The 21,982-nt window shown below is 43.1% G+C and overlaps 1 protein-coding gene across 2 annotated transcripts in view; it reads right to left on the bottom strand.

The window, feature by feature from the left end:
* Window positions 1-21,982, bottom strand: part of XPO4 (exportin 4) — a 143,365-nt gene that overhangs the window by 102,756 nt on the left and 18,627 nt on the right. For both annotated transcript variants that reach the window (XM_054718686.1, XM_054718687.1), the window contains exons 2-4: window positions 20,069-20,174; window positions 13,802-13,943; window positions 5,798-5,936 (exon numbers count right to left, since the gene is read on the bottom strand). In XM_054718686.1, the coding sequence (XP_054574661.1) occupies window positions 5,798-5,936; window positions 13,802-13,943; window positions 20,069-20,174 (387 nt within the window). The remainder of the gene's footprint in view (window positions 1-5,797; window positions 5,937-13,801; window positions 13,944-20,068; window positions 20,175-21,982) is intronic.

Here is a 21,982-nt window from a genome sequence, read left to right as displayed (position 1 = left end):
TTATACATTAAGAGAGCAAAGCACCTCTGCACATATCAACAGAGTATTTCTGGCTATTCATAGAGGAAGAATTAACATCATAGTGCATCTAAGACTCATTTCCCAAAGTGTTCACTCATTTTTAGTATTTAATTATCAATTAAATAAAATCTCAAAATTACTCTCATGGTAAGTTCATTACAATGACAATAGCTGGGAAGCAAGCTGAAAGGGTAATCCTAAGAGAGAAAAGGGGACAGTTCCTTCTCAGGACAGAGAGAGAGGAAAGGGGTAAGCATCCAATCCCCCTATGAGAGGTCACAAGTGTATTGCTTTCCTTACCCTGTAGAAGGAGGTTCCTGTGTGCTTGCTTCAGACTTAGATCTTAATGGTTAGCCCAAGTGCATTACCGCTGAACCCCACACCGATTAGTACCGTAAACCCTCGATTTTGAGAGCCTCAATTTAATGGATTTCGGATTTAAGAGACAAAATTTCCAGTTCATATGTCTCACGTTAAAATTAAAGGGTTTTTTTTTGTTCATCCTCACCTGAGGATATTTTTTCCACTGATTTTTGGAAAGAGTGCAAGGGAGAAAGGGAGGGGAGAAAGAGAGGGAGGGAGAGAGTAAGACAGAGAGAGTGCGAGAGAAACATCAATGTAAGAGAGAGAAATATAGGCTATGGATTGGTTGCCTCCTTCACATGCCCTGACCAGAGCCAGGGATTGAACCTGCAACCCGGGTATGTGCCCTTGACTGGGAATCAAACCCACAACCCTTCGATGCACAGGTCAGTGCTCTAATCAATGAGTCACATCAGTCAGGGGCATACATACTTAATTTTATTACACAAACATGTCTACATCAGTAAAGGCAGGTAAACGAACTAATCTGTCACTTTTTTAACATACGAATTCAGAAAAGCTACTTTGTTATATAAGAGACTTTCAGCTTTCATGGACAAACTCCTCACACGAATTAGTCCATTATATGGAGGTTTTATTGTATCTTCAAGTACTGCCTCTCTATCCCTTGCCACAGTCAGGGCTAGATGTTATTTCTGTACTGGAGACAGTGACTCTGATACTCAAGAGGGTCAAAAACAAAAGCTGTTCTAAATAATTTAGAATGGTGAATTTCAATGATATTTGATCAAAGTTGATTGACTGATAAATAAGAGACTATGAGATTGTCTACTACAGTTCACAAGGATTAAACTAGTATAAATACCATTAGTACAAGTCTAAGACTTATGAAAGGTTAACACAGCAAGGCTTCATTTATCCAAGATAAAAAAGAATTAAGCGAATATCTGTTCATTTTCCAAACGCAGCAAGCATTTTAAATGGAACTTACTTCTTATAAATCTTTCCAAAAGACTTATTTCTAAGGCACTTACTATTTGATGTTGTAATAGAAAACAATGAAATCTACTAAAACACACAGGCTTTACATGCCATGACCAAGGGGTGCCAAAGCCCAGGCTTTTGGATTACGCCACTCCCATTTTTCTCAGTCATCTTGGGCTGGTGTCACACATGCTGTTTGCAATGTGACCAGCACTAACAAGCCATCCTAAATTGATAATTCCAACAAATTAGAAACCAAGTAATACAATTTATTAAAACTATATCCAAAGTAAATTCTAAATAAAAACATTGCAGGACTCTTTTTGGAGTCCAGTACTAGAATCCCCGTTTAGACAAAGAATTCAGGAAATATGGGTTACAGCAGCTCAGGATTTGCCACTTTAGGTACCTGAGGGCAACTCACTTCTGTCTTGTGAAAAAGCTTTACTTTTTTCACCTACAAAAAGGGTCACACCCTCTGCCTTACCTAATTCATGTGATTGTCCTAAGGTTCAAATTAAATCATGCAGGTGAAAGTACCATGTATAATGTAGCAGGTTACCATAAGATAAAGAAGCAACAGGATTTTTATCATCATGATATAAAATAATCACCTATTTTGGCTTTTCTAATCCTACTTCTTTATTATCTATATTCCACCAAATTAAAATTACAAGACAGGTTATCAATTAATAAGGGAAAGCCATAACTAGAGCATCACTAAAGTAACAGAGTAGATGCTCAGTTATCTGGATTAATGAGTCAACTTTATCTCTACATCTAACACTATATTAATACAAAGGGGAAGTGAAAAATGAATACACAATGTATTCCCTATATTTTTAGTTGTTGATAAATTCCAAAAAGAAAATTTAAATATGTAAAACAAGCAGAAGAAACTCAATGAGACTTCAAGGTTATAAAATTGTCTAATCTGTCCTCTTTCATTGAAGTACTGAAAATCCACAAGTTAATTCACTAACAACTAAGTAACTGTTGTCTTCACATTCAAGTCTTACAGCAGCATTCTCATTTTTATTAAAAGCCATTAATTTCATTCCAGTGAAAAAATACCCTAAGAGAGAGCTTGCCTTACTCACCAGCTTACTGTCACAAGCACAAGATACTCAAACACTAACTCCAGCTGGCAAAATACAATACTCTTGTTCAGAGAGAGGACTGTCTCTTATAATAGCTTGGCTCTTACCCCAGGAGCTTTATTACCAAGAATAAACTTTATGAAAGGTTGCCGTACATTCAGACTTCCAGCTGCTCCTCTAACCAATGAGACTTGTGATAAGAGAGATTAAGCTAGTATCACATCCAGGGCAGCGCTGCCGAGGACAAGTTAGTTTCTCACCCACTTCTCTTACATGGCAAAGAGAAAGAAAGGAGACTTAAAGGCTAAATTAAACAGCTGTAAAAGCTATTTAATGTATGCCTACTATCAAAGGAAACAAAAGAAACATAAAATAGATTAAAATTTTGCTTAAACATTAATTTCAAATAAAAACATTTAGCTCCTTTCCTTAGGAAGTTAAAGTGTCCATATCTACCCCTCTAACACTAGTACACAGTAGATCTGACCCTTGCAAACTGCAGTGAAGTAACCTCAGCAACCTTTATAGCAACAGAAGGAAAGTGACCCATCACAAAGATGGGCATGAAACAACCTATCCTATATAATAAAAGCATAATATGCTAAGTGTCCGGTCGTCGGTCAGCCATTCAACCAATCCTACCTAATAATAGAGTAATATGCAAATTGACCGTACCTTCGCTACACCCACAAGCCACGCCCACCAGGAAACCATTCTGCCAGAGGCTTTTCTGGCCTTGGGCACCAGCGGGGAGCCTGCGACGGATGGCAGGCAACTGGCGGTCGGCTCCTGCGATCCGTCGCCGGGACGCTGGGGTGCGGCCGAGCCCAAGACCAGGAAAGCCTCCACAGAAGGCTTTTCCGGCCTTGGGCACCAGGAGATCCATCGCGGGGACGCTGTGGTGCAGCCGAGCCCAAGACCAGGAAAGCCTCCACAGAAGGCTTTTCCGGCCTTGGGCACCCTGCGACAGATGGCAGGCAACTGGCGGTCGGCTCCTGCGATCCGTCGCCGGGACGCTGGGGTGCGGCCGAGCCCAAGACCGGGAAAGCCTCCACAGAAGGCTTTTCCGGCCTTGGGCACCTTGCGACAGATGGCAGGCAACTGGCGGTCGGCTCCTGGGACAACCAGAGGCTGACCAACTGGAAGTCAGTGCTGGCCCCGCCCCCAAGCAAGGGGTTAGGGGCAATCAGGCAGGCAGAGGGGTTAGGGGTGATCAGGTAGGCAGACAGACCCTCACTGGGCTGGCCCCGCCCCCAAGAAAGCTGTTAGGGGCAATCAGGCAGGCAGGCAGAGTGGATAGGGGAGATTAGGTAGGCAGACCAGTGGTTAGGGATGATCAGGCAGGTAGGCGAGCAGTTAGGGGCAATCAGGTAGGCAGACAGCCCCTTGCATGTCTGGCCCCACCCCCCAGCAAAGAAAGAGGGAGGCCCAGGCCAGCCAAGCCATTGCACCCCAGCCTGTCGCCTGCAGAGGGAGGCCACCGGTGGCAGGGGAGGGGAGGCAGTGCTGCACAGATGGCAAGCAGTGGCAGCGGCGGGGGTGGGGCCAGCTTCCTAAAGACCAGGGAAGGAAAGACCCGATAGGCCCTGATCTCAGGCCAGGTCTAGGGACCCTACCCGAGGGGTCCCGGATTGTGAGAGGGTGGTTGGGCTGAGGGACGCCCCCGAGTGCATGAATCTTCATGCACTGGGCCTCTAGTCAAAGCATAATAGCTAATGATATGCTAAGGCCACTCAACTGCTTACTATGACATGCACTGACCACCAGGGGGCAGATGCTCTGACCAGTAGGTCAGCTTGTTGCTGGGGTCCGGTTGATCGGGACTGAGCGAGATGGGCCGGAAACACCCTGCAGCCCTCCCACGATCCCTCCCCAACTGGCCAATCTCCTGCATCCCTCCCCGGCCCTGATCGTGCACCGGTGGGGTCTCTCGGCCTGGCCTGTGCTCTCTTGCAATCCGGAACTCCTCAGGGGATGTTGGAGAGCCGGTTTCAGCACGACAGCGGAACAACCGGTCACTATGACACGCACTGACCACCAGGGGGCAGATGCTCAATGCAGGAGCTGCCCCCTGATGGTCAGTGCACTCCCACAGGGAGAGCACTGTTCATCCAGAAGCTGGGCTCACGGCTGGCAAGCACAGCAGCAGTAGTGGGAGCCGCTCCGGCCTCCGCAGCAACGCTAAGGATGTCCGACTGACGGCTTTGGCCCGCTCCCCGTGAGGGGTGCAGGCCTAAGACGTCAGTCGGACATCCCCTGAGGGCTCCCAGACTGCTAGAGGGTGCAGGCTGGGCTGAGGGGACCCCCCCACACACCGCCAGTACACGAATTTCGTGCACCGTGCCTCTAGTTATCTAATAACTGTACAAGCACACTTGCTCTAAGAACACGTCATGATAAATGGAAACTGTACTGTGTCTGAAAAATATAATATCCTTAGGAAACATTTTATGAATTAGATAGTCGTCCACAAAATTATCTGTAGAGAATCAAGACTATAAAATATTTCTTAAGGCATTAAAACTAGAGCTAATAAGTTGGTTTTCCATTTTAATACACAATTAGTTTTCACTCACAAATAATAGCATAAATACTTCTGACTTTCAATAATTAAAATATTATTTGATAGAACAAGAGATCATTTAGTATTATTCATGTCCTAATAAGATTATATAAATATAGGGGTGATACAAATGGGGAGATCAACACTTGATGAATGCTTATTGAGTGCTGTCTCCTCTGGGCAGCCCCTAAGTGTTAATCCACAATAAAAATCAGCATATCTACTATACTGCCCCAAAATTATTTAAACAGTTAAGTTAGACTAGTATAAGGGATGGCCACAAAAAATACATTATTAGAAAGGGAAGAGTGAAAGCCAAATTACATAGTTTCTGGCCAACGAACCTAAATGGTTTGACCTCACTTAACTCATGAGGTCAACCCTCTTTCATCCACAGAAAACCATCAATAATCTCTTTTTTTCAAATATCTCTTAAAATCTCCTTTATAAAGGAAGTTTCTAGCCAACACTATATCCATGTTCACTAGTAGCTGTCAAAGGTTTATTAAATATGGAGGAAATGTTCAATAGAAGGAAAATAGCTAAGCATAGTGTGGTATATTAGCTTATGATATTTTACATCATTAAAATGATGATTATGAATACTACAGCAATATGGAAACAGGATCAAATGAAAAAGCAAACTACACTATATCTACAGTATGTACACATGTATGAAAAGAACTACAGAAAATAGGAACAATTAAAAAAGGCTTTTTCTTTCATGTAGATAGCCATTGCAGTAATGGAATCGGTATAATATAAAAAATAAATATTTACGAATGTGAATAGTTAGCATACTTACCACAGTGGGATTGCCACTACTGATCAACTGGCTGACTTCATGAAAAATGCTCTTGCAGTCAATTGACTTATCTAGTGAGCCTCGTTTTACAATTACTGCTACTGCTAAGAGAATCTGTTCCCGAACATACTTTTGGAGGCTGTAAAACATAAAGATCAAAGTGAAAAATTTTACATAATTCTAATATAAAATTACTCCCAAATGTCTCACTATGCCTGAACTCCTAATAACCCTGCTTACATCTCAGTGATTATGTATAGACTCCAAAGCCAGAAGACCTGGGTGCAAATCCACACTCCATTATCTACTGGCTATGTGACCCTAGGTAAGATAGTTAACGCTCAGAGTCTCAGTTTTCTCTTCTGTGGAATGGGGACAACAATAACAGGGTTATTACAAGAATTGAATATTCTCAAAACTGTGCCCAGTGCACACTAAGCACTATGTAAGCATTAGTTTCTTCAATCAATGTTCGATTCATATGTCAGCTCACTAAGAGCCAGATTAAGATTCCACCAATTAAGATAGAAATTCTGACCCAACATCCATCTCCAAGCAGTAATATAATCTTAAATCTATTCCCATGGAAAGGCAACATGCTAGCTATTCAATACACAACGTTATAGAAACAAACAAATTTTTAAAAATCTTTTTTAAAATCTCATCTCTGAGATGTTCCTCAGTGTGGTGGCAGAAGTACTGGTCCTAAGTGGAGGCATTATGAAAAGCTCATTAGCCCTCACCAGTTTGGCTCAGTAGATAAAGCATCGGCCTGTGGACTGAAGGGTCCTGGGTTCAATTCTGGCCAAGCGCACATGCCTGGTTTGTGGGCTCGATCCCTAGTGGGGGGGTGTGCAGGAGGCAGCCAATCAGTGATTCTCTCTCATCACTGATGTTTCTATCTCTCTCTCTCCCACTCTCCCTTCCTCTCTAAAATCAATAAAAAAATATATATATTTTTTTAAAAAAAGCTCATTAGACAAGGGCATAGAGATTTAACTGCCTTTTCAAAATCTTAAAGAAAACATAACCCTGAACTTTACAATCCAGCCTTTAGAGTGCACAAGGATACAACTACCAAGTGTCCTTAAAATAAAACCCAAATTTTTCAATTACAGTTGACATTCAATATCGATATATACTGAGTGGCCAGATTATTATGATCTCTGAACGCATAATAATCTGGCTATTCAGTGTATATCCTATATAATAAAAGGCTAATATGCAAATTGTCCTCTCAACCAGGAGTTCGACCAGCAGGGAGGCCGGCCAACCGCCCATGTCCCCTACCCCTGGCCAGGCTGGCCGGACCCCACCCATGCACAAATTCATGCACCGGGCCTCTAAAAATATATATATATCTCCTATCTAAGAAAATAGTAATATGCAAATTGACAGTACCTCCACTACTCACAAGCCACGCCCACCAGCCAATCAGGAGTGAGTATGCAAATTAACCCAACCAAGATAGCTGTGGCCACAGAACGAGCAGGAGGCTTGGGTTTCCCCAGCAATGGAGGAAGCCAAGTTCCCGGCCTGCCCTGGCCTCCGCTGAAGGCTACAAAGTTTCAATTATAGAAGATAAATAAATCCCAGATACCAGGGCCTTGGCTTGGGTCGCCGGGGGGCGTGGCCAGCCTGCAAACCACCACAGGCCCCTCGCCCAGGCCACATCACGCCCCAAGGGAACCCCCACCCTGATCCAGGACACCCTTCAGGGCAAACCAGCTGGCCCCCATCCATGCACCAGGCCTCTATCCTATCTAATAAAAGAGTAATATGCAAATTGACTGTCACTCCAACACAAAAGAGATGGCTGCCCACATATGGTCAAAGATGGCTGCCCCCATGTGGACACAAGATGGCCGCCACAAGATGGCCAGCAGGGGAGGGCAGTTGGGAGGGATCAGGCCAGCAGGGGAGGGCAGTTGGGAGGGACCAGGCCTACAAGGGAGGGCAGTTGGGGGTGACCAGGCCAGCAGAGGAGGGAAGTTTGGGCGACTGGGCCTGCAGGGAAGGGCATTTGGGGGAGACCCAGGCCAGCAGAGGAGAGCAGTTGAGGGGGGGGGGGGGCGGAACCAGGCCTGCAGGGGAGGGCAGTTAGGGGCCAACAGGCTGGCAGGGGAGCAGTTAGGCATCAATCAGGCTGGCAGGGGAGTGGTTAGGGGGTGATCAAGCTGGAAGGCAGAAGCGGTTAGGGGCAATAAGGCAGGCAGGCAAGCGAGCAGTTGGGAGCCAGCAGTCCTGGATTGTGAGAGGGATCCCAGATTGGAGAGGGTGCAGGCTGGGCTGAGGGACAACCCCCCACCCCGGGCACGAATTTTGTGCACCGGACCTCTAGTATATGTGTGTGTGTGTGTGTGTGTGTGTGTGTGTGTGGCCAGAGATCATAATAATCTGGCCACTCAGATAGATAGATAGATAGATAGATAGATAGATGATAGATAGATAAATAGGTATATGGCTAATATGTTAAGTGTCCGATGGTCTAACCAGTTGCTAGGACGCGCACTGACCACCAGGGGGCAGATGCTCTACAGAGGAGCTGCCAAGCTGCAGTGACTTAGCAGGGGCTGTTCTCAGGTGACACACCCTAAAACCAGAGAGGAGGGAGCCTGATTCCTCATAGGTCCGCACAATTCCACCTTCGGCCATATGTTATGTTGCTGCTGGGGCACTGTCCACCCCAAATCTGGTTTACTGCACACTTGCGTTTCCATTCCACACCCTGTATGAAAGCAACTTTGCAGAGTGCCCTCTCGCACTCCAGGACCCCACGGGGATATTGAACATCCCCACAGTCCAGGCCGAGGGACCCCACCTGCCGGAGGGACCCGCTCACTCCACAAACACCTTTTGAACCACAGCACCACCCCAGGTGCAGCCGGCCGGGGAGTTACCACGGGAGGTTGGCTCCAGGGCATGTCCAATCCCGTCTCGCATAGTCCCGTCCCACTGGCCACCTTCTCATTAATTTCCTTTTAATGTGCGCGAATCCGTGCACTGGGTCACTAGTTATTTTATTAGTTTCAGGTGTACAGCATAGAGGTTAAACAATTATATAATTTACAAAGTAATCCCCCAGATAATCCAAGTGCCCACGTGGCACCATAGTTATTACAATATTAACTATATTCCCTATGCTGTACTTTACACCCTGTGACTATTTTTTAATTGATATCTTTGGGAGGGAGAGGGGGAGAAGCATCACTTTGTTACACATTCATTGGTTGATTTTTGTATGTGCCCTGACTAGGGATCCAACCTGCAAACTTGGCATATCAGGACAACACTCTAACCAACTGAGCTACCCAGCAAGGGCCCCTGTGGCTATTTTGTAACTGCCAATTTATACTTCTTAATCCCTTTTCCTTTTTTACTAGCCCCCTTAACCCCTTTCCCATCTGGTAACCATCAGTATGTTTATGAGTTTGTTCACTTATTTTGCTCTTTAGATTCCACATATGAGTATTTGTTTTTATCTGACTTATTTCACTTAGCATAAAACCCTGTAGATGGACCCAGCTATTATAAATATCCTCTAACACTTGCAAAAATATCCCAATTTCCTTAACATGACTTATAAGCAGTGGGACCCAGATGAACTTTCGTGGAACACTCCCAATTTACCTGCTGTCCAACATAATCTATAATAATAAAAGTGCAATATGTTAATTAGACCGGACGTCCTTCCAGACGAAGCCGGGACTGTAAGGGAAGCCCGGGTCCTGGGTGTCTTGCCAACGGCCAGAGGAAAGCCTGGGTCCCAGGTGCCAGAGGGAATCTGGTGCCAGCAGACAGGGGAAAGAAGGCCTACTCTCACACAAATTTCGTGCATTGGATCTCTAGTTATTAATAGTGCTTTCTTGCCTGGTCAGTGTGGCTCAGTGGTTGAGCATTGACCAATGAACCAGGAGGTCACGGTTCGATTCCTGGTCAGGGCACATGTCTACATCCCCAGTGTGGGGCATGCACGAGGCAGCTGATCAACAACTCTCATCATTGATGTTTCTCTCTCTCTCCCTCCCTCCCTATCTATAAAAATCAATATTTTTAAAAATAGTGCTTCCTTTTTTTTAAAATATATTTTATTGATTTTTTTACAGAGAGGAAGGGAGAGGATAGAGAGTTAGAAACATCGATCAGCTGCCTCCTGTACACCACCTACTGGGGATGTGCCCGCATCCAAGGTACATGCCCTTGACCGGAATCAAACCCGTGACCGTCAGTCTGCAGGCCGACGCTCTATCCACTGAGCCAAACCGGTTTTGGCAATAGTGCTTTCTTTTACTCTGAAAAGTACCCCCATTTGGACATACTAGTAAATGATATGGTCACCCACTCCTAAGGCTCTTTATGGGTGGGTACCGACTTCCCTCTCTGATCTCATTCTTTCTACACACACTAAGAACTGCAGATATACTGAACTTCCTCCACAGTTCCTGTCACAAAGTCCACGCACTTCCAGGCCTCTGAATTGCTCTGCCCTCTGCCAGACTGTGGTGCTACTTTGTCCAGACAGCATCCCTGAAGAGAGTCCCACACTTGGCTGGTCATCAACAGGTATAAGGTGGCTCTCCAACACCTATTGTAACACCATCTGTTATCAGGGGCTTAACTTCATCTCCCAGATTGGCCACCATGCCAGGCCTGCTGGTACTGTGGTCCCCTGGTAAAGTATATACCTGCCACATAACAGGCATGTTAGAAAGGAATGCAAATGGTCCTAGCTGGTTTGGCTCAGTGGACAGAATGTCGGCCTGTGGACCAAAGGCACCAGCTTCAATTCCCGTCAAAGGCACATACCACGGTTGCAGGCTCCGCCCCAGCCCAGGCCCTGGTCAGGGCACATATGGGAGGCAACTAATGGATGCGTTTCTCTCACATCAATATTTCTGTCTTTCCCTCTCTCTAAAATTCAATGGAAAAATATTCTCATGTGAGGATTTTAAAAAAGAGAGAAAAATTTATGGAAATGAATAAACACATATCCCTACGTCTAGACTAACGTGAAAAATGTTTCTTCAAAACACAGACTTGAAACATTCATTAACCAAATAGAGCGATCCTATTATAGGCAAGAATATGAGTTGACCAAAGGGAATTTTTGTACTTTTGAGGAACCCAACAGTTTCAAATACACTCACTACTACTAGAAAAAGTACATAAAGCTGAATACTATTATTAGGAATGTACATAAAACTAGTTTCAAATATCTCTATTGACAAGAATTATAAATTACTAGAGGCCAGGTGCACGACTGCCGGTAAGTCAGACATTCCTCTCACAATCCTGGACCGCTGGCTCCTAATCGCTCACCTGCCTGCCTGCCTGGTCGCCCCTAACTGCACCCCCACCCTGCCAGCCTGATCGCCCTTCAATGCCTCTGCATGCCGACCTGACCACCCCTAACTGCTCCCTCCCTGCTGGCCTGGTCGCTCCTAACTGCTCCCTCCCCCCCCCGCCGCCAGCCTGGTCACCCCTAACAGCCCCCACCCCCCACCGGCCTGGTCGCACCCAACTACCCCCCTCTGTCAGCCTGGTCACCCCTAACTGCCCCCCCCCGCCAGTCTGGTTGCCCCCAACTGCACCGCACCCCCCCGGCCTGGTCACCCCCAAGTGCCCCCACTGCTGGCCTGGTCGCCTCTTACTGCCCGCCCCCCACCGGCCTAGTTGCCCCCAACTGACTCCCCTGCCGTCCTAGTCGCCCCCAACTGCCCCTCCTGCCAGCCTGGTCGCCCCTCACGCCCCTCCCCGCCAGCCTGGTCACCCCATGCAGCATGCTGTTCAGTCATCTGACTGTCCCTCACTAATCCCCTTGCCGGCCTGGTCGCCCCTTACAGCCTGCTTGTTCAGTCGTTTGGTCGTCCCTCACTAAGCACCCTGCCAGCCTGGTCGCCCCTTACAGCCTGCTTGTTCAGTCGTTTGGTCGTCCCTTGGGCTGGCCCTGGGCGGCTGGGGGACTGAAGGAACTGGGGGACTCCGGAGGCATGCGCACCGAGCGCCAGACCCGCCTGGGGGCAGGCCCGGCCATGCCGTGCACCTGCTGCCCCAGCAGGGCTGAGGGGATTGGGCGCCTCCATTTTGTGGCTGTGTGCACTGCCATCTTTGAGAGTGTGGCAGTCAATTAGCATATTCCCTCCTAATTGGCTGTGGGCGCTGCCATCTTTGTGAGGCTTGACGGTCAATTAGCATATTCCCTCTTTATTATATAGGACTAGGAAAATAAATAATAAAGAAAACCAGCATAAAAAAAGAGAAAGGTTTGAAACTGGAGCAAATTGATCTTCCTCTGTTAAAACCAGAAAACATACATGTATAGCCACTCATCTATAGAACACATTCATTAAACATGCAATGCTAACATGCTAAACAAACGTTGGCTTTTTTCTTTCGTGCATCTTCTATATGTAAAGCAATTAGCACTTAACTGAATGCTAAAGTCATGCCAGTAATTATGATTCAGTATTACAAACTCAGAGACTGCCCATGAACAGTCAGTAGGAAGGTACAACAACAGTGTGCTCCATCTTACTTTTAAAGCTTTATGCATGTTTATCACCACCAATCCACATTCCTCATGACTAACATTTTTAATTACATAACATTTTCTTCATTAAACTTGGAAATTAACAGCATGCATGCCAAAAAGTATCCAACAGCCCGAACAGCACACAGAGACTGTGCAACGCCTCTTCTTAAAAGAAGACTTGGCAGTTATGGGACTTACCACGAAAAGGAAGTTATAAGTGAATCTCCCCCCAAAAGTTGTGTGCTAATAATTTTCCTCTTATTTTAAAAAAAAACACATAAAGCAATAATAAATATATACAATCTTATAAAATGTTTAAACACAATATGTATAACGTGGAAAGAAATTCACCTTCACCCCATTACTTAAACTGGAGCCCCTCTCCAAAGGAACTGTTAAAGAATTTGGTGCTTTTTTTCTTCTACAACCTTTTTATGTAACATACATTTCTATACACATGTATAGGTAATGTTTGATTTGTCAATGTACTTAATTCCTCCCTCACCCATCTTGGGACACTCACCTGTCTTATAATACTTACCAAGCACCAAAGGAAGAACAACTAAAAAGGCTTTTCAACTGAGTCCAAAATCAACTTTTACTTAAAACCAAAATCTTCCAAACAACCACAAAACAAAGAACAACAAAAAAAACTAACATCTAGCACAACCTTCTCAAAGAAGCAAAATCTAGTATCGTAAACCCAAAAATCATTATTTCCTTGGGGTGGTGAACACACAATACAATATACAGATGATGTATTATAGAAATATACACCTGAAACCCATATAATTTTATTAACCACTGTCACCCCAATAAAGTCAATTTTTTAAAAAATCACTGTTTCATTTAGTAGGAAAACAAGCTATAATCATGTGTATGAGGGGTTTGCTTTGTTTTTAAATATGTATATATTTTTATTGATTTCAGAGAGGAAGGAAGAGGGAGAGAGAGACAGAAACATCCATGATGAGAGAGAATCATGGATCGGCTGCCTCCTGCAAGTCCCCCACGAGGGATCGAGCCCACAACCCGGGCATGTGCCCTTGACCAGAATCAAACCTGGGACCTTTCAGTTCACAGGCCGATGCTCTATCCACTGAGCCAAACCATCCAGGGCTGTTTTTAAATATGTTTTTATTGATTTCAGAGAGAAAGAGAGACAGAAACATCAATGATGAGAGAGAATTATAGATAGGCTGTCTCCTGCACGCCCCCACTGGGAATGGAGCCCACAACCCGGACATGTGCCCTTGACCAGAATCGAACCCAGGACCCTTCAGTCCCCAGGCCGACGCTCTACTCACTAAGCCAAACCGAGTAGGGCCGTGTGTATGAGTTTTTAAAACATGAGGCCCACACAGAGCTTCTCCATAACGTCTATCATTAAAAGAAAGAGAGAAAAACAAAGGGAAAGGCTCCAAAAGGATAAGCTTAGCATGAGTGTTTGAGCAGAACTCCTCTGTACTTACTTGGGCCGCTGTAAGACGTAGGTTAAAAGGAATGTTCGCAGTGACTCGATGCTGCCCTTTTCCAAGAGAATCCACTCTCGGACCACCGCCTCCATGATGGCCGTGGCAGCTTGAAAGAGGACATAGTCCACCTTGCTTGTTTCTGAGGAGAGAATGAGATTCTTTCTGTAAACACCAGCTCATCCTCCCTTGAACACGTTGCATTTATTAATTGAACTTTTCAGACAAGGAATAAGATGGTTACCTGTTGTTTTTTTTAATCCAGTGACCTTGCTCTAGCACCACAAAGAGGTTAGTTCCTCTCAGAAGACACCTCTGGCAGGTGGCAGCTAATCCCCGATCACAATTTTCACAAACTTTCCTCACCTCTCTTCAACTGTTACTTCCAAAGCATGAGGAACTAAAAAATAACACAGCTTTAAAAAAAATAAAATAAAAATATAAAGCAGTCAGAAAACTTCCTAAGAGATTCTCACCCTGTGTAAAGCAGAACTTGGTACCTGCAAAATACCTTAATAAACTAGGCTTTGAACATTACTATTTGTGATGGGCCACACTGTTAAAATATTTCAATGTAGCCCTGGTGGACTGCTCCATGGTTAGAGCATCAGCCTGCAGACTGAAGGGTCTTGGGTTGGATTCCCAGTCAAGGGCATGTACTTGAGTTGCAGGTTCAATCCCCGGGCCCAGTTGGGGTGTGTGTGGGAGCCAACCAATCTGTGTGTGTCTCATATCAATGTTTCTCTTTCTCTCTCTCTCTCTCTCTCTCTCTTTCTTTCTCTCTCTTTCTCTCTCTCTCTCTCTCTCTCTCTCTCTCTTCTCTCTCTCCCCTCCCCCTTTCACTCTCTCTAAAAATCAATGGGAAAAGTACTCTAAGGTGAAGATTAACAAAATTATATATACATATATATATATATTTCAATGTAAGTAATTAAGCTTGCAGCAGGATGACCCATCTCCAATAGTAAGTTCAGAAATAAATATAATCATTAAGATATTTTTCTCAAATTAAAAAAAAAGTAAAAAATAAATAAATAAATTTACACAAGGTGAGAAGTTCTTGTGAATTTTCTGATTGCAATACTGATCAAACTGAGTAAAATACCAAAGCTACACTTAGAAAGATCCAGCCGTAACTAGCAAGTGATAGTATCTGAACTAAAAATTGAATCCAGAGGGGGGGGGGGGAAATAGAAAATTAACATACCTAAAAAATATTTTATATTAATTTTCTATTTTTCTTTTATTCATATTACAAGTCTAGTCTTTTCAAACAGCATTAATCAAAAGGAAGAAACAGTCAAAATAAAGTCAAGAAAAAGTGGAAATTTTCTGAAGCTCCCAAAAGTAACCATCATGTAAAATCCATGAAATGTCTATGATTAGAGTGCAGGTTATTTGCCAAGATCACTGGACATGATTATCTGAAAGCCATGAGAAATTCACTCTAAGCAGACAATGGCACCTTCAAGAAATTAGCAGCAGAGCACGAAGATACACCATTTTCTCTCCTGTTCAAGTTTAGGTCATTTAGAAATCTTACAAGTGATCTTGACACAATTAGCCATAAAAATGTGAGAGAAAAGGTATACTCTACATAAATTCCTATTACGTTACACTACTACCTAGGAATCTTGAAAATTCCAAAACTAATAAGAGGAACCAATTTGGCCCTTTTTTCAACATTTTATTATTCCATGCTATCTTTACATGATAGAATTCTTCAGATGATCATCAAAACTCACAAAAATTTAGAAACCTTAATAAATAAAGCAATCGCTTCCAAAAATGGAAACTTATAATGAAAAGATGCATTTAAAGTTCCAGGAGAAAATTAAGTGTTTTATTAAAAGAGGATTTGAAACAAAAACCAGCTTTATCTATTTAGATCGCTTATGGAGAAATATAGTACTGCTTCATAATGGTAACTCAAATAATCTCTTATTATAAATCTTTGAAACAAAATGGTGGTTTCTGCCTCTCTTCATATTCCATTACAACAGTAAAAATTTTAAGAGCAAGAAACCTGAAGTCCTTAACCATGGATTTTAACAAGAAAGCAAAATCGTAGGGATTCACAGAACTTTAGAAATAGAACTCCAAAGATCATCTAGTTCGATTCCTGCCGTTTTACAGTTAAAGGAAGTGAAGCACCAAGAGGTGAAGAAGGAAATCCCAGACCACAAGGCTGTGCGTTCCCTGAGCAATGCTGATCCCGCCCCAACTGCACACGCCAAGGAAGGTAAGAGCAAACAAGCACCTTCTGGTCTCCAAGGGCAACGGAACACGCTCACTTCTAACTATCTGTGCTGGAGGCACAATTATAAATGGTGAATGACATTCAAAGTTTCCAAGGTGACTTTTTATACACTGATTTTTAGAAAGAGGGGGAGGGAAAGGGAGAGGGGAGGGGGAGAGGGGGAGAGAAGAGGGAGGGAAGGAAAAAGGGGGAGGGACAAAGAGAAAAACATCCATCTGATCTGTTGCATCCATCTGTTGCTCCACCAATCCAAGCATTCATTAATTGATTCCTATATGTATCCTGACCGAGAATTGAACCCCCCACCTTGGCATAATGGTACAAGGCTCTAACCAACTGAGGTACCTGGCCAGGGCTCAAGGTAACTCTTTTCCTCTGCTTGGTATGAAATGAAGATCTCTATATTACTACCCCCATAAAAAGATCTCTACGAAAGGAGGAATTTGGGGGGGAAAAGCCAAATTTCAAAGAAGGAATTTTTCTAACCTAATAAATTACACTTTCTCATGAAGACTGCTATAGCCTTCCTACACTACACGTACCCCTAACGTACTAGTAAATGTGCGAATGCTGCTTGCAGGCACTCTAGACACTTTCCAGCCGGACCCATAGTACCTAAGGCTTGTTTTTCTCTCTGCTGGAGAGACACTGGAAACGGACAGGTCTTCACAAGGAACTCACATTCATCTAGATTACAGTGATGGCGAACCTATGACACGTGTCAGCACTGCCATTTCTGATGACACGCGGCCGCTGAGGAGGCGCATGCCGATGATGAAGCATTTGCGAAATAATGTTTTTTCCTCAAAGTGACACACTACCCGAGTTATGCTCAGTGTTTTGGCGAAGTTTGACACACCCAGCTCAAAAGGTTGCCCATCACTGATCTAGAATTTCTAACTAGGGTAACTTTCCACTGACGAGGGCACGGTCTAGATGACCAATTATTTTCAGGCCACTTAGCTGGACACTTTCATTTCCTACCACAGTAACTTTAATAATAATTACATAACTAAAATTCATTTGTATCTTGTCAACCATCTGAAACTAGACAGAGCCATGAAGACAAAAGTGAAAATGAAGTAAATGTCAGAGAGGAAATGTACACACTCTGTTTTGATTGATCAAAAGTTGTGTGTGTGTGGTTTTGGTTTTTTTGTTTTGTTTTGTTTTGTTTTTAAGAAAGCCCTAGTAGTCAAGCCCAGATATCAGTGAAGACAATCACCTCTCTGGCTTTCAAGTACAAGTAATGTAAGCCCCAAATTCTGCTTAATGATAGACACATATGCACATCATTTTGTTTTATTTTGGATACTTCTGAGGTAACAACTAAAAGAATTCAATTTCTCCCCCGAGAGGAGGACAAAAGAATGTCACAAAGCCCCAGGAGACAGTGACTCCCTCACTGTCTGGGAATATGATAGTTCTTTAACAAGAAGAGAACTCAGGATTTCTTAAGAAACATTCGACCCCATAAACCTAAAAAATTCCTAAGCCAAAGACTTCTGAGGTGAAGCAGTCTGAAGTGCTCTCCTGACAAAATGCACAAGCATGCAACATGCACATGCGTGTGTAAACACACTTTCAGAAAAGAGCCAAAAAAAATAAAACTAGAATGAAAACAAAAGGGTAAGACCAGGAAATGAGGAAAGATGAGAAACGTAATAAAACTTAAGTGAGAAGGGGAAAGGAAGAATTTTAAGAGGCCAGAAAAGGGAAGCATCAAGGAGAAAGTCTCCCTTTTATTAGAATATATTGCCCCGACATTCTACAAAAATTATATACAATCCCTAGCCAAGAATGTGAAAATTCTGAACTGTGATTGACTGCCACCTGCATGAGAAGTCTTCTTAGAGGAATTAACCTTTCTGTGCTGGTGGCAACCGAGGACGAGGACGGAGTGAAAAGATACTCTGTGAAGTTTACATGTAACATTAATGTAACACAGGGCTTGGCAGTACATTAATGACTGTAATACATGCACTCAGGCTTTTAAATAGTTTATGTCTCAAAACCCAAAATGATTTTAGAAGCACGGCTGGAATTCGCAATACCCGTCCTTAGAAATTTTTATCAGAAAAACAAGTTTTCCAAAATAAGCTTAAATCATAACAAAACAACAATACTTCATAAATATACATATTCAAAAAAAGAGTGGTATAAACAAATACACTCTAATAAAATACTTATAACTTAGATTAACTACTTCCTGACTAGTAAAGAATGACGACTGAATTGTAACAGAAAGTTAAATGAAACACTAATAGAACTCTAGTTAATGTAGTTATGCCACCTGCCATGAAGAAAACCATTCTCAGTTTATTTTAGGTGCTAGTTAACAAAATGGTTTTCTAAATCCATTAATGCTGAACAATTTCCAGGCAGTAAGGATGAAGCAAGTCTCCATTAAATTCTGAAGGCTGCCCTAACTGGTTTGGCTCAGTGGAAAGAGCGTCAGCCTGCGGACTCAGGGGTCCCGGGTTCGATTCCAGGTCAAGGGCATGTACCTTGGTTGCGGGCACATTCCCAGTGGGGGGTGTGCAGGAGGCAGCTGATTGATGTTTCTCTCTCATCAATGTTTCTAACTCTCTCTCCCTCTCCCTTCCTCTATGTAAATAATCAATAAAATATATTTTTAAAAAAATTCTGAAGGCTAATGTTTAGTTTTGCTTAATTTAATGCTGAGTTAAATATTCTCCACAGGCATAAAATAAATTATCTCAGTGCCAGAAACAAACTCACCACTACCACTCAAAAATTTTTTCAAAACTTCCTCATTTGGAATTTAAAAGGTGGTTATTAAAGCTTCCCCTCTAATGGTGGGATCTAACTCCGGAGTGGGAAAGAGCCACCTTCACCACCTCGGAAACAAAAAACAGCATTTTTAAGCTTATCATATTTTTAATGAGGTAATGGGATCATGACATTTACCTGAGTGTTTACAAAGTGCTTTTCTACATTGTTACATTTGCACCTCACCACAACTAAACATAGCCGATCCATGAAGGAAGAGGACATCACTATTCCCATTTCACAGATGAAAACAGGCTCAGAGAGGGTAAGTAACTCAAGGTGACCACATGCAGCAGGCACCACTGGAGCTGGGACCTCAACAGTCCCTGACAGAGCTTTTCCAACCCAGTCAATCTAACACCTCTATAACCCCGTATGTGTAGAGTACTTGTAACATGATAACTTTCATTGTAGGCGATTTCAATCTGCTGGCTAACAGATAAGTCAAAGCATAAGAATAAAAGGTCAGATATTGTAGTTCCTAATACTCAACTAGCCAATTCTGTGGTCATTGGATAACTCAGCATTTCAGAGCCTTAACTCTGGGTGACAAAAATGGTTCCAATTTAAAAAAAAAAAAAAAAAGAGCCAATAATAACAAGGTTATAAAATATCTAAGAGGCAGAAGACTATATATATATGTATATATAGAAAATACCATCTTTGAAAAGAGATCATTTCTGTACATATGTCAGATATAAGGTATTCATAATATATTACAAGTGTAAAAATCAATGCTTCATTTTAGGATATACAGTGAAAACTTACACAGAACTGACTAATAGTTATTTAAGCAAGCTGAGTACAAACTACATGGTTAAAAAAAAGGAAAATTGTAGAAAGCTCCAAAAACAATCTGAATTTTAAAACACTGAGATAATATACAGTACATTTCCTATAATAAATGACATCACACTTGAAAACAAACTGAAAAAAATATTAGACTTTTCCCCCCACTCTTAACAACCTTCACACTATGATCAATAATAAAACAAATTATGGAACACTATATCTAAGGGAGAAAAATCCAAAATTAAAAAATGTTTTCTGTCTGGCTATATGGGATATCTTTAAAGCCACTTCAGAGAATGATTAATAAAAAATTATAACTATACAAACCTGCTTATTTTAAAAAAGAAATTTAAAATATGTAACATTCAGGAGAGAAAAATTAGAAGTGATCATGCAAAAATATTTTTAAAGTGAATACTTACCCAAAATATGCTTGCAAACTGCAAATGGTGACTTCGATTTCCTAAATGATAAGAATATGTGCTCTGCATGCTGGCGTTGTTCATTGTTGACCATGGAAGGAGGTGCCTTGACCATTAAAGAGAAACAAACAAAATAGAGCACATGTGTTCAGTAAGGAAACTTGAACAACAATCCTTTTACTCACAATGAGAAAATACTTTCACTTTGTGGAGTAGTGGTACAAAAGGAACACAAATTCTTACCTTTTTTTAGGAACTATTAACATGAAACTTCATAATAAATACCGGTATGTAAAATACAGCTTCAGGAAAAAGGAAGAAATTCCTGGCAAGGTTGGGGTCAGAATCCTTTAAAATTGCCTACATTTTAGAAAGACAGATACTTATCTAACATGTTTTTTGTATTTTTTTAAACCTAGCTAATTTATTACCTTTTATTCCAAAATATATCACTCCATTTAACTTGACCAAGTTTAAATAATTTCAAAATTCTTTAGCACTGATGAAACTGAATCCAAAGTTACTTTCCTTTCCTAGTCTGTTCCTGCCTTTACCTATAACAATAAAAGCGTAATATGCTAATTAGACTGAAGCCAGGGCTGTGAGGGAAGCCAGGTCCCGAGTGGTTGCCAGCGGCCAGAGGAAAGCCCAGGTCCCGGGTGCCAGAGGGAAGCCAGTGCTGGCAGCCGGGGGAAGGAACGCCCACTCTTGCAAGAATTTCGTGCATTGGGCCTCTAGTCCTATATAATAAAGAGGTAATATGCAAATAGACCCTCACGCCCTCACAAGATGGCCACCCCCATGTCATCACAAGATGGCTGCCCCACATAATCACAAGATGGCCAGTAGGGGAGGGTAGTTGGGAGGGGACCAGGCCTGCAGGAGAGGGCAGCTGGGGGTGACCAGGCCTGCAGAGGAGGGCAGTCAGGGGCAACGAGGCCTGCAGGGGAGGGCAGTTGAGGGCCATCAGGCCGGCAGTGGAGGGCAGTTGCGGGCCATCAGGTTGGCAGGGGAGGGCAGGTTGGCAGGGGAGCACTTAGGCATCAATCAGGCCAGCAGGGGAGCGGTTAGGGGGTGATCAGGCTGGCAGGCAGAAGTGGTTAGGGACAATCAGGCAGGCAGGCAGGCGAGTGGTTAGGAGCCAGCAGTCCTGGATTGTGAGAGGGATGTCCGACTGCCGGTTTAGGCCCTGTGGGATCAGGCCTAAACCGGCAGTCGGACATCTCCCCAGGAGTCCCAGATTGGGACACCCCGCCCCCGCGCACAAATTTCGTAATTTCGTGCACCGGGCCTCTAGTGTTTTTATAAGTGGCATACTTGCCTTCTAAATGAATGAAAGAAACTTTTAACTTTAAATATATAATCTTTGGAAAGAGATATTTGAATGTTCTCTAAATATTTTCTGCTTCTTACAGGTTTCTCTTTACTAACAGACAGCAAGAATCTCTGGCAACACTTTGCAGAGCCAATGAATGTAGGTGGGAGTTGGTTTGGGGAGTTCCTGATGGCTTTTCAGTTTGTATGTGTGTACCAGTCTCACATGTGGCCGAAACCTCAGGATTCTCCATCAGCCTTCCATCTTACTTCAAGGTACTAGGAGAACCTCCTATCTCCTAGATGGGAGGATCAACTGCCCTTTCTCCAGTGCCCTCTGCAAGAACTTCTCTGCATGGCACATCTCGACTCCTCTTCAAGGGATGATTTTCTTTCATCAGAAACCTACAGTCCACCTATCCCAACCTCTCTTGAAGTCTGTATCCAGAGTCACTAGCCCAGGAGAAAGCTTGAATGACCTATATAATTTATCTTCTGCCAACCTCCTCCTTCCCCAGCCCTCTTAAATTTTATAAGCTTCTGATAGTTTGTATGTGGTCAGCCAATGGACAGAAATCCTGGATAGAATTTCTGGACAGC

Source organism: Eptesicus fuscus, chromosome 7, assembly GCF_027574615.1.
Source record: "Eptesicus fuscus isolate TK198812 chromosome 7, DD_ASM_mEF_20220401, whole genome shotgun sequence".
Classification (NCBI taxonomy): domain Eukaryota; kingdom Metazoa; phylum Chordata; class Mammalia; order Chiroptera; family Vespertilionidae; genus Eptesicus; species Eptesicus fuscus.
Note: the sequence above shows the minus strand (reverse complement) of the source record. Positions and strands in the feature narration are given on the sequence as shown.